This window comes from Prionailurus bengalensis, chromosome A2 (assembly GCF_016509475.1).
Source record: "Prionailurus bengalensis isolate Pbe53 chromosome A2, Fcat_Pben_1.1_paternal_pri, whole genome shotgun sequence".
Classification (NCBI taxonomy): domain Eukaryota; kingdom Metazoa; phylum Chordata; class Mammalia; order Carnivora; family Felidae; genus Prionailurus; species Prionailurus bengalensis.
In genome coordinates, this window is record NC_057348.1 from 153,853,293 (window position 1) to 153,870,387 (window position 17,095).

The following is a 17,095-nucleotide window of genomic DNA, read 5'->3' on the forward strand; positions in this document are numbered from 1 at the left end:
CTCAGATGGCTGCGGAACAGGTTACTGCAAATAAACGCGCTACGTTAACAGCCAGCCAGGGAGAGGGACACACCGATCCTGGCGTTTCTCATTGGAGTTTGGGGCCTTCTTACGCTGGTTCGGCTTCATAGGCTGGAGGCCAGAGAGGAAAGACGCCGACGGCTCAGGGGAACTTAAATGGAGAGGGTTAAATGGATTCTGAAATCATGTGCTTTCTTTCTCCTGCCTCTTTGAGAATGAACTTCCATGGAAAGCAAGGCCACAGAAGGAAAATCGGTTCTAAATTGGGAATTTTCTAGCTTCTTCACACGGATCCTGCAGCAAGATAGGTGGAGGTTACCGGGGTCATCGAATTCAACATTGCCTAACACAGGTTTTGCCACTAGAGGTTATGGACGAGGAGGGAAGAGCCACAAGGCATCCTGGACAAGTACAGAAGTAGAGTTTTAAGAAGGGTACGTACACATGTCAGATTGGATAAAAAGGCTACTCAGTTTATGTGCTTTTTTGTTTTTGTTTTTTTTTGTACCTAGGTTTTATGCCCAATGTTAGTGTTAAGCAAATTAATTTGCTTGAAAGTAATCACTAAATTATGGAGCACACACGTTTGGATTTTAGAATACAAATTGCCACAAAGAGTGGGTTTTGGGCCTCTGGGTTGTGCGCGCCATGTGTAGGCCGGCGTCTGTGTTCTCTTACTGTTTCCTCTCTGTTCTCTGCCCAGAGAACCTCTCCTGGAGCCTCGCCCTGTCCCCATCTCCCACTGCCGGCTTGTGCCCCGAGCTTCCCTGTTTGGGGACCGGCACCCTCCAGGTCCCCATGCAGGTCCTCAACTCTTCTGTCTCCCCTACGCCTGCCTTCTTCCAATCGTCCCTGGAACCTGACTCTCAGGGTTTCTCCCCTGGTGGCTGGGCTCTGCTCAGTGAAGTTCTGGCCTCCGCTTTCTCCCTTCCAGTTCTTCTTGGGCACTGAGGCTAGAACATTCTTTCCAAAAGACTACTTTGTGCATGTTGTCACCTCTGCCCTCAAATCTCCAATTACTGTCTAATAAACACTATACGCGCGTTTGGGTCTGGCACTCCTTACCCGGGGTTTGGCCAACGTTCCCTTCCAAATTTACCTCCCTCTGCTTTCTGTGCTCATGGCACCAGCCGGAGAGCACAGGCCCTGCAGACTCACACAAATCCTCCCAGCACATTCTCTCCAAGCCTCTGTGCTTGCTTCAAGGCCTCGCCTGGGGCCCGTGTGCTCCACACTGAAACCCTCCCCGACACCGTCAATTTAGATGAACTTCTTTATAATATTAACCCAACTGCCAGCTGACGTGATGGGGTTCTGGTGCTGAAGGACAAAACTGTGGTGGTATTTTGTCAAGGCGCGCATATGTCTGGCTGTGGACACCTTAGGCTGAGTGCAGGGCCAGGCACTGGGAGGGACTGTTTGTTTCTTTGGACTCCAGGTCCTAGAGAGCACAAGCTCTTCTCTCTAAGGAGAGCTTTAAGGACACGAGTGGTCCCGAGGGTGGCACATTCCACGTGGCCTCTCCTGGAGTTTAGGTGGGGGAGAGAGGGATGCCTAGGAGAGAGGGGACGTGAGGGAGGAGAGGCTGGAAGCTGGGGTCGGTGCCTCTTCAGTGACAGAGAAGTGAGTGGATGGCCAGGCGGAGGTATTCATACTTCGGGATTAGAACATATACACTCCTCTCCTCCTCTAGAACACACACACACACACACACACACACACACACACACACACACACACACGGGAGTGTTGTGGCCACTGCAGACTGATACCAAGGCTGGAAAAATCTAGGGGCAGTTAGTTCTTTGGGGAAGTGATAAGACTGGAATTTGGGAATAAAAGTAAAAGTGTCTTAAATAGCAGAGGCAGCCCAGACTAGGATTTGGAAATTATTCCACGAGTAAGTATTTCCGGTAAGTATGTTACCCCTATTTTAAACAGCATGTGAAGTGTGGGGTTCTGCTAATTTTTTCAAAAAGTTGGGTATCTGTGAGAAAAAAGCCTTACTCTCCTGGTCCCTTCTGATTCCAGCTGCTGGGATTCTGGTGACAGACTGATGAATTGATTTTCCCTGTGACTTGGAGAAAGGACAGCTTTTATCTGTCCTGAAAGGAGATCATGTGGACCCAGCAGTGTGGGGACAAGGGGGAGAGACCCGAATGGGGTGACCGCCAGTGTCCCTTCCAGTGCTAGAATTCTTTACCAGGCACATGTCAGGCATAAAAGGATTATAGCAGGAGACTTTACGTTATTCCCACCTCAGGACCAAGGGAAACACTAAGAGGTACTACCTCAGAAAGAGTACCTTTACAGGGTCCCTGGGTCTCTCAAAGGAAATAACCGTGGAAGCAAACACTTTCTTACATAGTTAAACATGACAGGAGAGGAATTTTGTGCATATTGTCTCTTCTATATGATACTGGAGGAATTTGGCCTCCGGACTAGGTTTGGTGGGAAAATACAATTCCTGATGCACGGTCAGCCTGGCCCACCTTCCCCTTCGCTCCCCATTCACCTGGTTGTGGACAGTGTTCAGCTGGTTGTTGAAAGTCATGGTCAGGTTGGTGGACGTGCTGGGGGCCACATGCGTGATGAAAGGGGTCTTGCTCTGGTTCACGGTGTCATACATATTCACCCGACGCTTGCAAATCTCCATGTTCTGGAAACATGATTTGACGCTGTTCATGCAAAAGACAGAGGCATAAGGGAAAGAGAAGAGGGTAACGCAGTATAAGGGGGGAAAAGATGGAGAGAAAGGGAGAGAACAGTTAATCTAGTAAACAAGACCACTGGGAAAACTTAACTTTAGGTCTAAATTTCCTGGATTTCTCATGCGAAGTCTGCATTTGCTCAAGTCAGTTTTATTCAGATGAATTTCCCCCAGGATGGGCAAAGGTTCTCCATAGCACAACAGACTTGACGGCTCTCGCTGCATTTCCTCATATCGCTGATCTGCTGGACCAACTTCACTGATCATTCTCAGCGTTCGGGGTGGTTTATGGTTTACTCCGGGAACATTAAACAGCAGCTTCCCGCCTCCACCTTACCAAAGACAACGCCTTGTGCTTCTGGGGCACCAGCGCCATCTAGGGGACAGCCGAGGAACCAGCCAAACCCGTATCCGGACCCAGTTGGCACTCTCTGTCCCCACTGGAACTGCACGTGTTCCAGTGCAGTAATGGGAACAGTAACGGGAACAGTAATACCAGTAATAACGGATAATAGTGGTTAACATTTATTGAGAAGTGTGGCAGTTGCTTGCAAGCACTCTTTCACTCAGTCCTACAACACCCGCAGGAGGGAGACAGGATAGTTGTCCCTGTTTACGAGTCAAAGGTGTTAAGTTTTAGGGAGGACAGGTCGGGAATCTGCCAAGGCGAAGAGCTAATTACTAGCCATCTTCGTGTGTACACACACATCCTCTTTAACCTTCTTCATCCTCCCTTTTGCTCTTCTCGTTCTTGCCGAGTTACACGAAATAGAAGTTCTCTCCCTCTTTTTCTTCCTCCATTTGTGAATCAAAACAGAACCCTAGTTATGACAGTCAAGTCTAAAAATGCTGCTGACACCAGCGTCAAGGAAAAGGAAAGCCACAGCGGCCTCAACCATGGAGTTCTTGAAAATCCACCATGAAGTGTCCTTCAGAATTTATACACTGTTTCTCATTCGCTTCTGTTTTCTTTTTTTAATTTTCTTTTTTTTTTTTTTAGCGTTTATTTATTTTTGAGAGAGACAGAGACAGAATGCAAGTGGGTTAGGGGCAGAGAGAGAGGGGGACACAGAATCCGAAGCAGGCTCCAGGCCCTGAGCTGTCAGCACAGAGCCCGATGCGGGGCTCGAACCCACAAGCTGTGAGATCATGACCTGAGCTGAAGTCGGACGCTCAACCGACTGAGCCACCCAGGTGCCCCGCTTCTGTTTTCTAATTAAACTTACTTTTCCTCAAATGCTAACATTCAGGATAGTAAAACACATTTAGATTTCAATTTTAAGTACTGATACTGATTATAAATAATGTAATAACTGAATATAAATAAAATATTAGTTTTCTACTCCTTTGAGATTACGCATGTGTGCTATGGGTGTGCTATAATTTGGGCCAAGCAGGTGCCTGAGGGCTATCCCGAAACGTCCTTTCCATGACAGGCATTCCGAACTTAGACATGCCCGAAGAATCCTTTCTGAGCTCATGACTACTTAAAATGGCCACACAGTGCACACGAAATAAACACTTACCGACTGATCACCCTGGAGAAAAAGGAAAACATATTCTCTGGTAACGAACAGCTAAAACATACTACTTATAATGCTGGTAATACCGACAGTTTTGGGCATGTACTAAGTGCCAAGCAAACTGCCAAGTGCTTTCAACATGGAAGCTGAAGGAATAAAGCGATGCATTTTGTATTCTTTTTGGAATGTATTTAAAGCATTATATGGTTTTGTGACAATTCAACCCAAAGCTTTTAGACGCAGAATTCTCTAATTAAAATGGGCTGAGTTTTGAGTTTCAGGAAGAGCAAACACTTACACCCTGGGTTAATTCTGTCAGAATGGCTTTTAAGGAATTTGTGCACCAGAATCCTGGTGTGGAGAAAGGAGTGGGGTCGCTTTCACCTGTTAATCTGTATGTTGGGGCAGCTCTGGCCCAGCCCCAAGGGTGGGGGTCTTCGGAAGGAGTGGGGGCTGGAGCATTCTTCTCGCCCTGTTGTTCTCATGGTCTTCCCAGCCCGTTCTAGGGACCCTTAGGGGTTACGCCTACTCTCAGGGAAGCCTAGGTGTGCTTAAAGACCTGTCTTTCCTTCTGGGGCCCGTTTTCTGAATTCTAAATTGCCAGTGATCCTCTTCGATCTACACCAAATTCTGAATTTGAGGCTCATGCTCATGGTCTCCATGCTTGGTCTTCACCAAGTACAGTGAAGCATTCTATTGCTGCTTCCTTAACAGAATTCAGAGCCAGGCAGGACCCTGAGGTCATTCAGCTACGGCCCTGACATTGTGCGGATGACTGTCTCGTTGACAGTGCAGAGGGCTAACTGGGAGCTGTCTGGAGAGCACCACTCCATCTCCCACATCTACTATAGCTGGTTCACAATTGTCCCATTTCACCCCTGAATATAAGAAGACTGATCTCATGGGAGTCCTATCCAGAAAATCACCGAGTCTGCCTTCCTTCAGTGGCGCAGACTGACTCCTTGACTTACCCCTACCACCCCAAAACTGGACAAATCCTGTAATGAGAGTTTGCGAGGGAGGGGTCCAACTTCCTTCTCTGAACTGGACATTGGTGGTTGTTGCCATGTGATCTGACTTGCTCAACATCAACTGATAAGGACCCGAACTGAAATCAGAGGAGGTAATTAGGGTACCACCCACTCATTTTCTGCAGACCAGATAAGGTCAAGTCCAGCCTGAGACTCAGCCCAATCAGACTCTGGCCGTGGCAGGAACAGCCAGGATGTGCCAAGGTCTCTCATGTTCAGCCTCTTCACGTATTTCTGTTTCCTCCTAACCCCGTCTAAAATCTGGTGCTCCCTTGAGCATACCGCTTCTCCCTGCAGACTGCCAGGGATGGGACTAGCTGTTCTTTCACATCCCAAGTCCTCCAGGTTGAGAGGCTGAAATGATATCCCTCATTACCCTCTGATATGGGTAAACTCTGCCCCCAAACCCATCCGCTGAAGTTCTAAGCCCCAGGGCTTCAGCACGTGGCTGCATTTGGAGATGCGATCTTTACAGAGGTAAAACAAGGCCATCAGGGTGGGCCCTAATCCAATTGCCCGTGAGGAGGACAAAATTAGGACACAGACGTGTCGAGAAGGACCACGTGAGGACACAGGGGGGAGCCGGCCATCTAGAAGCTGAGCAGAGCAGCCTTAGAAGAAACAGTGCTGCCCAACACCTTGATCTTGGTGTTTGGTCTTGGTCTTCCAGAACTGTCAGAACATGGACGTCTGCCGTTGAAGCGGGTCAGCCTTCAGCGTACTTTGTTACTACAGCCTCTGCAAATTCCTCCTCCCTCCGTTCTGCCACCCTGGCCTCTCCTCTCCCCGTCAGGCACCGGGGCCTCTGCCCCACTCCCTGGCCACCAGGCAGGGCTTCAGAGGTCAGACATCCTGGCTCCTCACTTCTTATCCCAGTGGCCTGTGGTCAATTCTGGCCACCCTTTCCCCGCTTCCCCAAACTGCAAATTCAAGTGTCTCATCCCCTGGCCACACTTTGGCCCATCTGGCTCATTCGGCTGTTGCTAAAGTCACCAATCTTGGAGGTGATCAACCTGCTCGGCCCCGCTGGCCCCTCTGTCTTCACTTCCTTTCCCTTCACAGCTAAGCCTCCCACAGCCATCATTTGGGGAAATGACCGCTCTCTTGCCAACATCCGAAGCCTGTCAGTTTGTCTTGTTCTCTCAACAGCCTGGCGAAGCTCCAGCCCGGATGACCCTGAGTAACGACCTGCTGTCCCCCTGCCGTCACCTGGGGCCCGGTTACCCTCCACACCATTCCCGTCTGCCACGCTCTGATCCCCTATTGCTCTGTCCACTTGGCCCGGCCGCCTCCTGCCCCGACCACCCGGGCTTTCCTCTACTTCTTCAACCACCAACCGCCTTGCTCTCCACAAGGGAAGACAGGAGCTGCCTGAAGAACATCCACTTCGCTGGCCAGGCCAGCACGCCTGCCGACACCCACGTCCCTCCCCGCCCGTGACGCTGGCCTTGCCATCCTGGAGCCTCCCGGCCTCTCGGAAACCTCTGCATCCTTCTCTTCAATCCCTCGTGCTGCAGACACGTCCCACCAGCACCCTGAACTGCCCCGGTCCCTCCGTATCAGAAGAACCCCGTCGGGCCCCTCTGGTCGCTCCTGTTTCTCCCTCCCCTCCCCTCAGTCCCGCAGCCTGCTCAACTGGCCGTTGCTTCCCCGCAAACGGCTCTCTCAGGCCACCAGCAGCTTTCACGTTGCCTCCCTTCACGGGCACTTTGCCCGGGCTTCTCTGACCTGATGGTGCAGCAGTAGGCCGGTCTCTGTCAAACGCAGCTCTAACCAGCTATCCCCTGCTTAGAAGTCCCTCCGTGACTTCCTCTGCTCTTACGGTGAAGACCCAGACCCTTAACACGGGGCCTTACCTGGCTCGTCCCGAGGCCTCCCCTCCTTCCGAGCCCCAGGCCCTGTGCTGGCAGTCACTGCGCGGGCAGTGCCCTTTCTCCCCTGGCCGGCCTTTTCACTGGTGACCTGTTGCTAGTCGTTCGGCGGTCATTTCCTCAGGGGCTGCCCTGCCCGGCCCCGACTGCAGCCCGCTTTCCCTGGTAACAGCCTGCTTCTTGGGGGATCACCCACGTGATGTCTTTCTCTCACCTACAGACTGGAAGCCCCGGTGGGCAGGGGCCCGATTGCTCTGCCCTACGCTGCACCCCAGCACACAGCCCGCTGCGGAGACGAATGAGTGGACGAACAAACCCAGATCCAAACTAGAATGGTTCTGGGAGTGACCTCTGGCCCTGAAAGTGGCTTTGCTTCCCAGGTGCCGCCACTGTGAGCACCCCGTTTACGTACAGACCCCCGGGGCGGGTTCACCCAGCCTTGAGCTCTCCCACGCTTCCCGTTCCCTGCTTTTTGGTGTAGAGCAAAGTGTGGCTCAGGGCCACCCAATCGGGCTGCCGCCTGCTTGTACAAATAACGTTTTATTGAAACGCAGCCTCCCTCATTGGTTTCCGTACGGTCCACGGCTACCGTCAGCTACAACAGCAGAGCGGAGCGGTTGTGACACAGACCATATGGCCGCAAAGCCCGAAGGATTTACTATCTGAGGTTTTAAAGAAAAAGTCTGCTGACCCCTGGTAAAAAGCATCGAGCAAGACACCTACTGTGTGCTGTGGGGAAAATCGAGTAGGTGCGTCATGGTGACAAAGGGGTGGTTCAGGGTTTCAATTGGAGTGATTCTCTTATCAGCATCTATGGTCAGCATCTTCTTTAACAGGTCGATGAACTCCCGCCGGTCTGCCTTCTCCACCAACATGTCACTCCCTTCCAAATCCGTTGTCATGTTCACCTGGAGGCAAACAGGGACAGGTTACCAAAACCCCATTCGGCCGCCCCTCCCCCGGCTTCCCTTCTTCTCTGCCGGGAACTCCATCCCCATGTCTGTCACCCCTTCCCAGTGTCCAGAAGGCTGTGCGGGTCCTGCTGCAGGCACTGCCATGGGCTGTTACTGCCCACAGGCGGTGGCTGCTTCCTCTCCAGGAAAGGCAGAGGGCGGCCATGCGTGGCGGAGGGAGCGGGTCGCTGCCCGTTCTAGGAAATACACAGAAGTGACAGGACGTGCCCTGTACCTGCTTCCATCAGTTAAACTGAAATGTACCTCGCATCACACCTCACGGAAAATAATCCCAAGATGGAAAGACTTCTGGGCATTCGTTGTATAACAACGGGGTTGTACCTGATACTACTGAATTATATACTTAAAAATGGTTAAGACGGTCAGTTTTTCTTTTCTTTTCTTTTTTCTTTTTCTTTTTAAATCTTTTTTTTTTTTAACGTTTATTTATTTTTGAGACCGAGAGAGAGACAGAGCATGAACGGGGGAGGAGCAGAGAGAGAGAGGGAGACACAGAATGGGAAGCAGGCTCCAGGCTCTGAGCCATCAGCCCAGAGCCCGACGCGGGGCTCGAACTCACGGACCGCGAGATCGCGAGATTGTGACCTGAGCTGAAGTCGGACGCTTAACCGACTGAGCCACCCAGGCGCCCCTCTTTTCTTTTTTAAGTAGGCTCCACGCCCGCCAAGGAGCCTGGGGCAGGGCTTGAACTCAAGACTCCGAGCTCCAGACCTGAGCTGAGAACAAGTGTTGGCCGCTTGATGGACTGAGCCATGCACGTGCCCCAATTTTATGCTATGTATATTTTACCACAATTGAAAAAACAAGAACTACAACCAAGTAGTAAAAAATGAAATGCAAAAAGGGTTATGCATTTAACCTTCAGAGGCCAACCTTCTTCCTCCAGCTACAGTGTTATCTGTCCTCTGGTAGTGCCCTGTGTTAACGCCAGAACTGTTTTAGCCCCTGTGCTCACTGGGATCACCTCTGGCCAAGACAGCAGGGTATCTGAACCCAGGATTCTTCTTCCAAGAGTAAGCGTCGGATGGTTTTTGAAAGGCCTGTTGTGTGGTGCTTTCCGTTATTTTCCAAGGCATGCTATGGAAAGTAATTTCAGTTTTCTCAGACAATCTAGGCTTCTAATCAACTAACAAGTACCCTTTACTCAGAATCCTGATTTTTGGTTCCACTCACCCTCAGGAAGAAGTGTGCTTAGTGTTTATTGGTCTAGTGCTGTATTCTCGTTGCTTTTAGGAAAGACTCTTTAGGTTGCCCTGCTTTTAGACTAGTCCTTACACTAAAAACAGCTGAAGTTCTAGAATTTTCTCTGGGCACAAAGGTGAGAGAACCTGTGATCCCTCTGGTGAGCTGGAGTAGGATGAGTCCCAAATCCAGTGACTGGTGTCTTTATAAGAGAAAGAAGAGGGAGATTTGGGCACAGACACAAGAGGAAACCCAGGAATAAAGGCCATAGGAAGAAGGGTGAAGAGGTTGGGGTCAGTCAGCTACACATCAAGGGAACACTGAGGATTGCCAGGGGCCAGCGGACGCTAGGACTGAGGCATGGGACAGTTTCTTTCTAGAGCTTTCAGAGGAGGATGGCCCCGGTGGTACTTTAATGTCAAATTTCTAGCCTCTTGAACTGTTGGAGAATAAATGTCTACTATCTGAAGCCACCCAGCGTGCAGTACGTTGTTAGGGCAGCCCTCGGGAACCAATACACTGAGTCGTGGGCAGTAAACTCAGATGTACTAATGATCTTGAATTCTTCTCATGAAAACATCAGTAAGATTGGCTAGCACTTTCTTTTTCTTTCTTTCTTTCTTTCTTTCTTTCTTTCTTTCTTTCTTTCTTTCTTTCTTTCTTTCTTTCTTTCTCTCTCTCTCTCTCTCTCTCTCTCTCTCTCTCTCTCTCTCTCCTTCCTTCCTTCCTTCCTTTTTTTTCTTACAAATGGGAACCAGTAAAGGGCGGCTGTAAGGTTCTGAAAATGTTCCACCAACCCAATGCTATTCTTACTAGGAGTGACCTATCATTGTTCAGGGTCAAGGTCAACCACCGCAGGTGAGTAATGTGAATTTCTACCCGCCATCTTCTATTACGCAGAACTCTTGCTGTGCTTGGTTTTTAAGGGGTAGCACTGCATACTCACCCATGGGGCTTACCTGGGCCATATCATCTAAACAGTTGAAAATGTACTTTCTTGCTTCTTTCGACTTAATCCCCGTCTCTGCTTCATGGTCATCTGGTGTCTGGTCAAAAGACGCAAAAGCTGAGTGGTCATGTGAATTATTTCCTGGTCACTGTGACTCAAACCCTGGTTTCTGCTTCTCACAGAGGGTCTTTTTCCCATCTTTCAGAGGACACTCGGATTCTTCTTAAAGTGCCCTGCACACTTAACTCGTCCTCCACACTAACTCATCTCTCTTCTCTCCTTCCCACAAAGACCTGTCGAGAGCCTGCTCTGAATCATATCCAGAAGGTTCCAAGATGACCAACATATGCCATATCCCTGAAAACCCTACATTCTCCCCTAAGTTTAAGGGATAAGGTAAGATTCCACAAGTGGAAAAGCAGAAGCCCTTTTCCACATGGTTTTAAGTTGTAATTTAATTTTATTTCTCAAGCTCTCATACAGATAGCTGTCACCGCATGCCAGGCACTATTGTAAAGCACAAGAACTCATTCGGTACTCCTGACAACCATCCTAGGGAGGACAAACACCGACCCACTTTCCAGGGAAGAAGCAGGAAGAGCAAGCTCCAGGAGTGTGCCAAGGCCGCGTGGCCGGGAAGCAGCATCTGGCCCCGGCGTCTGTTCTGTGCTGCCCCTCTGCCTGGGGCTGGACCATGCACGTGCCCTGCACTGGCCTTGGTCTAGGAAGCTGCTGTCTCCAGTTACTGTGGGTTTCTGGATGCATCCATGGATGCTCACATTGTCACTCAAGGAGGGCATACCAGGAGCTGCTAGGATCCAGGCTCTGATCCCGGAAACAGCTGGACAAGGAGGACCGAGGCTCCAGATGAAGACATAAAAGTGAACCCTGCCCCTGCCTGGCCTCACCCTCCTCCACCCCCGAACTCTTTTTTACTGGACGTGACGTTGAGCTGCTAGCTCTCACAGTTGTCGAATGCCAGCCCCCTCATCAACAGCCTCGGAGTGCTTGCTTAGCTCTCAAATCTCTTTTCTAGATCTTCTGCAACTATTGGACACACGTTATCTTTAAATCCTATTAGAATTTGGCTGTGGTTTCTTGTCAAACAAACAAACAAAAAAAAACCCCAACAAACAAAAAACCCCCACCCACTCTCTTGTCAAAAAACCCCCCAAAAAACAACAACAAAAAACCACCTAAAATGAACACAAAGCATACTTAAGACTTGCATTATCTTCCCCTTCTCAGGAAAATACACTAATTTTCCTTGCTAGGCACAGATCAAAGTGAAAGCAAAATACGTTTGCGTTAAAGTAAAAACCACTCGGGAGTTGACAGTGTGCAGTGATGTGCTATACCACCTGCCGGCCGGGACAGACAGACCCCTCCCGGAGCCTTAGGACGTCATCTCTCCGAGGCCATTTCCTCTGCCTGGAAGACACTCTTCCCCCTTTAGGGCCCAGCTCAAATGCTCCTCCTGACCCTCTGGTTCCCTCCTCTTGGCCCCACACTCTACCCCTACCAGCAACGGGGCACTTGTGACGGCGGGGTGGAGGGGTGGGGGGCTCCCTGCATGCGTCCCTGGAATAGGAGCTCCTTGAGGACAAGGTGGGGCTCATTTCTCTCTCTAGCACACACCCGACAAGTCAGTACGGTTCACTGGGATTTCATCCCAGGAGTTTAGCCACCAGAACTTGGGATCTGAGCTTCGCAGGCAGCTGGCCAAACAAAGCGGTGCTTTCGGACATTCGAATTCATCTACCTCATGGATCAATAACAGTCGCCCCCTCTCCCGGGCTTTTGGCCGAATCAAAGCAAAGTGCAGGATCAGTGTGGCAATGGCAAGAGCTCCCCGCCAACTGGATGGTGCCCTTCTTCCCTGAGTGTTGGGCATGGGTGAGGAGTGGTGGGGACGTTCTTCCTACCTTCAGCCTCCACAAAGGATACGGTGAGTCTGTGTCACGGTTGAAAAACCTAGTTGTCTTTGTCCCTGCACTTAATAAATATTCAGCTGGCAGACCCTGTGTTTGTGAAATATACCGAATCTGCAAGAAAAGAGGAGAATGAGGTCAGGGCGTTTCCTGTAACTGGACATATGGTATACTAATGGCTCTAGTGCCTTTGAGAAAAATGACAATTTTATAGGGAAAGAAAGAAGTAATAGAAGCAAGAGAGGAAAGAAAGAGGAATAAGAGAAAAGCAGTTAAAGGAAGCAAGGTTTCAGAGACAAGGAAACACCCCACAATCCCACCCACAGGTCATGTTATAAAGGACGTGCTTACTGTGAACACCTGAGCTATCTGGACCCACCTGATCATACTCAGAAGCTCCTGGATAGAGCGGCCAGCCCAGGAACAGCTCAGCAATGACACAGCCCAGGGACCACATATCAATTGCCTCACAAAATGGTAGACCAAGGATGATTTCAGGGGCCCTGCAAAGGAAGAACGAGAGAAATCATTAGCAACTTGAAAGTGCAGGTAGCAATTTGTGTATGAATTCTACATAAAACCCTATCTTTCAAATCTGGGGTGCCATTACTGCTCCCCTCTAAAGGGCCTGTGGTTCTTGCACTGTGTGGCAGTGATCCCTCCATTCTTGGGCCTGGTCCTCCCTGTCGGCAGGGAGCGTGGTCAGATGACTGGCTGAAATGAAGGGTAGATCTGTGGCTCTAGAAGAGATCTAAGGGAACCACGTCCATTGACTTCATTACCATTATATTCCAGTCAGATGAGCTAATAACCGCTTTAGAGATACCTGGGAGTTACCTTTTGTAACTGAAAACCCAGGAAACCAATCATAGAGAATGCCCAGTTTTTACAAAGGAATTCTGAAATATAAATGTTCTATTTTCAGCAATATCGAAAACAGGTCGCCTCTACCCAGAACAAGGGGATTAAATCCAATATTTGTTAATGTCAATGATCCCCCTTCTTAGGAGTCTGAATCACACTTTGGTAAGGAAACGTTATGATTATTTTTTATCATCAGCTTCTGAAAAAGTTAGTCTCCTAAAATGTCTTCAAATATTACAGTTATACAACCCCGTTCACGAATCTATAGTCTGGGTACCAGTCAGAACTCCATTATAAACCCATTCCTGCCTGTGGGATTATGTCCCTTCACATGATAGACAAGGTTACATGCTAGAGCTTCCGGAGGAAACCACCTAAACTCAGAGGGAAATTTTCACATGCAGTTAGTAACGAAAACCAAGGAGACCACACGGCGCCCTTTCTTTTCCAAGAACGTGTCATGATGAAGTAGGGGTACGTTTTGGAGAAAACCACGCTCAAATGTATGAGATATGAACCCAGCTTTGAAAAAACGTGGCTCAAGGCGCTCGGCTGATAATGAAATGCATTAGCCCAGCTTCTGTTTTCTCTGTAAATTTCCCACTTGATTAAGCAATGCCAGAAGACGCCACTCTCCTACCCTTTCAGGAGCCTGGCACGTGAGCAGTGGGAGCTGGGGAGGCGGCTCTGTCTGGGTGATCTTCACCAGCTAGCACGGGAGGAAGGAGCGAGGCTGCGGCCAAAACAGCCCCACTCGTCTTGGGAGTGTCAAGCTGAATCTCCCCCACTTAAGAAAGCATCTCCCTATGCTACTCTTTTACATTTGCTCTCGTTGCTGATCTTTTTTCTCTAGATAACAACGTCGAAAAACAAAACCCAACACATTTTGTCACAACGTCTTGGTTTTTCGGAAGAAGGAGTTCCCTTGCTTTCTTAGGGCTGGAGACTCGGCACTGCTGCCGGGTGCTTCTAGAGTGCCCTGGTCATCAGTCTGGGTGCACGACATCCTTTTGCCAGAGTCCAGGGCTGGGTGGGTCTCTTCCCAGGCTTGGCGGGAGGGAGTTACTCTGGGTGTGTGTGTGGGGGGTGTGGTGCAAGCTGCCACTGGCCCTACTTAACCTTCAGCTCACTGCTGGCATGGAGGCTCAGCCTGGCGCTGCACCCTAGCTCTGTGGTCTCTGTGTCCTCCCATCCCAGGTGCTGACTGTGCGCGGGAACACGGGATGCTGCTGTCGCCCCTGTGGCGCTGCCGCACCGGGGATGCCCGTGCTGGTTCCAGGTACGTCTCTGCTGGACTGTCCTGTGTTGTGGATTATTTAAACAACAACAACAACAACAACAACAACACATCCCTTGGAAAAGAAGGGGGTATCCGAAAAGAACATGACAGAGAAAACCACACACTCTTACTATGTGTGTGTCAGAACCTGCCCTCTTTTCTGCCCTCTCCGCTCCAGGGTCGGCATGTCCACCTGCCTCCTCCCACATGCAGACTCAGACCTCTTCTCTGGAGAAGATGTCCTGTCCCGGTTCCCGCGAAGCCCCCCTCGGGCAGGCTGCTGACACAGGACAAGCTTCTCCGCACCTCTGTCTCCCTGTTCCTGTGACCGGGACCCTTGCCCCTCGGAGCCTCCAGGTCGGGTCTTAGGAACACAGCCTGGGCTGGTCTTATGGGGACATCTCTGGATTCAACCATGGGGCCAACCTTCCTATCAGGTTAATCACCTGGTTCTCATGCCCCTAAGCAGGCCACTTGGAACCCGTGGAAATCCGTTTCCTGGCTTCTGTTCCCTGAGGATGTGTAAGACAGAACCCGACACATAAGAGTGATGCTTCAGTGACGTGCTCTGGCAAGAAACACCAGCCGTGGATTTTGTCAACTGACGTTATGTGAATAGGGCCTATGAAGACGGCTCTCGGTCCATTTTCTTTTCTTTTTTTTTTTTTTTTAAAGTTTATTTATTTCAAGGATGGGGGAAGGGCAGAGAAAGAGGGAGACAGAGGATCCCAAGCAGGCTCTGTGCTGACAGCAGACAGCCTGATGTGGGGCTCCATCTTACCAACCATGAGATCATGACCTGAGCTGAAGTCGGACGCTTAACTGACTGGGCCACCCAGGCGTCCCTCTACCTGTTTTCTGTTAGAATGTGAAGTGGTAGCCATGCATGGCACCAGGGTATGTACAGCAGGATAGTTTTCTTGCTGTGACCATAATGAACAAATGCTCAAGTGTCAGGCTAGATGGCCGGGGGACAAAAGAAATAGAAGACGGAGTCTTGTCCCCTAGGGGCCCCAGTGCTGGACGCCAACACCAGCACACGTGACAAATGAGGTCGAATATACTACTGGTATACAAGCCAAACCTGCAGACACGAAGACAGAGCTAATTCAAGCAATACGGACATGCTCCAGCATCTCCCATTTTAAGAACTAAAACAGCACACAAGAACAAAGCGAAGCAAACACAAAAGCAAGTCCTTTCTCCAGCCCTCCGTGTCCCTGCAGGTGTTGCCCTATTCCGAACCTCACGGGGGTCTCCTGCAATTCCACTGTTTTGTGCCCCCGCCCCCCCCCCCACCTCCCGTCTTGCCACCGGTCTCCTACTGGACTCCACTGAGGGGTCTCCACTCAGGGGCCACGCCCATCCGGACCCCCAGGGGCACGTTGTCATGTCGCATCCACGGGTCAACTTCCCTCTCTGACCCGAGAGCTGCATATTTCTTTCACGGTTGACATTCGTCCCGTTTTGAAACACACAGTGTGGTTTTCACGACACCATACGCTCCCACAGCTGTCCTGCCTCTCCGTTTCTTTTGCTGGCTTGTCCTCTAGCTAGCTGCTGTGGGACGGCAAAGCCCTTGGACCCCTGGTCTCCTCTCTTTTCATCTTTGTTCTGGGTTAACTGTTATGGGTTGAGTTGTATCAAATGCCAAAAAAGACATGTTGAAGTCCTAATCTCTGGTACCTCACAACGGGACCTTATTTGGGGACGGGGTTATTGCAGATGTGACTAGTGAAGATTATGTCACTGGAGTAGGGGGAGCCCTTAAGCCAACAGGACAGGTGTCCTTACAGGAAGAGGGAAACAGGGACACAGACGCAGAGGGGAGGCAGCTGCGTGGAGATGAAGGCAGAGACGAGTTATACTGCCACCAGCCGAGGAGTGCCTGGGGCCACCAGCAGGTGGAAGGGGCAAGGAAGGATCTTCCCCGAATGGCGTCAGAAGGAGTATGTTCCTGCCCACACCTTGATTTCAGACTTCCAGCCGCCAGGACAGCGGGAGAGTAAATAGCTGTTGTGGTCAGTCCTGTGTTTTGCGGGGACTGTTTCTGCGGCCTCAGGAAGCTGACAGAGGAATTGTATGGCAGCCCCACGTCCATATTCCATTCATATTTCCAAACGTCCATCTCCGCGCTGGACTCTTCTCTGCTCCGCACTTACACTCTGAAGGCCCAGCACCTCCATAGGAATGACTCACAGTCGCCTCCAACTTAGTATGTTCACAAGGGACGTCTTCTCCTCGGCCTCCCCTCCCCAACGGCAACGGGTCCCTGTCTCTGCCGGGCTCATCTCGCTGAATGGGATCCCGGCCCCTCCCGCCTGCTCCCCACGCTGGGAACCCGGGATGCTCTCCGAGCCCCTCCGCTCCCTTCATCCTCGCCACCAAGGCCTCAATGCGGCCGCCCCCGAGTATCTCTCGGCCCGGCCCTGACTCTCCACCTCCACCACCACCCCTCTGGCCCTGGCCACCCCGTCGCACCTGGAGCCCCCCGGCGGGTCTTTCCTTTCGTCCTTCCGTCCTCCATCCGCTGTCCGCACAGCTGCCCGAGCAGACAGACCGCCTCTCCCTTTGCTCTCAGCCCCGCAGAGGCTCCCCGCTGAACCCTGAATCCCTCCGTGACCCTCAGGACCTCCCTGCCCTGCTCTCCACTGTCATTTCCATTTCCATTTCTAGGCTCCTCCTGGACCTAGAGCCTTCGTGCAGTGTTGTGCTACTGCCTCGAAGGCTCCCTGCACCTGCGCTCAGATGGCCGCCTCC

At 50.8% G+C, this 17,095-nt stretch overlaps 1 protein-coding gene across 1 annotated transcript in view; it reads right to left on the reverse strand.

Moving 5' to 3' along the window:
• HIPK2 (homeodomain interacting protein kinase 2) overlaps positions 1-17,095 on the reverse strand; it is a 189,780-nt gene that overhangs the window by 50,289 nt on the left and 122,396 nt on the right. Inside the window, 5 exon segments of the mRNA XM_043589702.1 lie at positions 2,537-2,699; positions 7,880-8,064; positions 10,272-10,358; positions 12,187-12,306; positions 12,572-12,695. Coding sequence (XP_043445637.1) covers positions 2,537-2,699; positions 7,880-8,064; positions 10,272-10,358; positions 12,187-12,306; positions 12,572-12,695 — 679 coding nt within the window.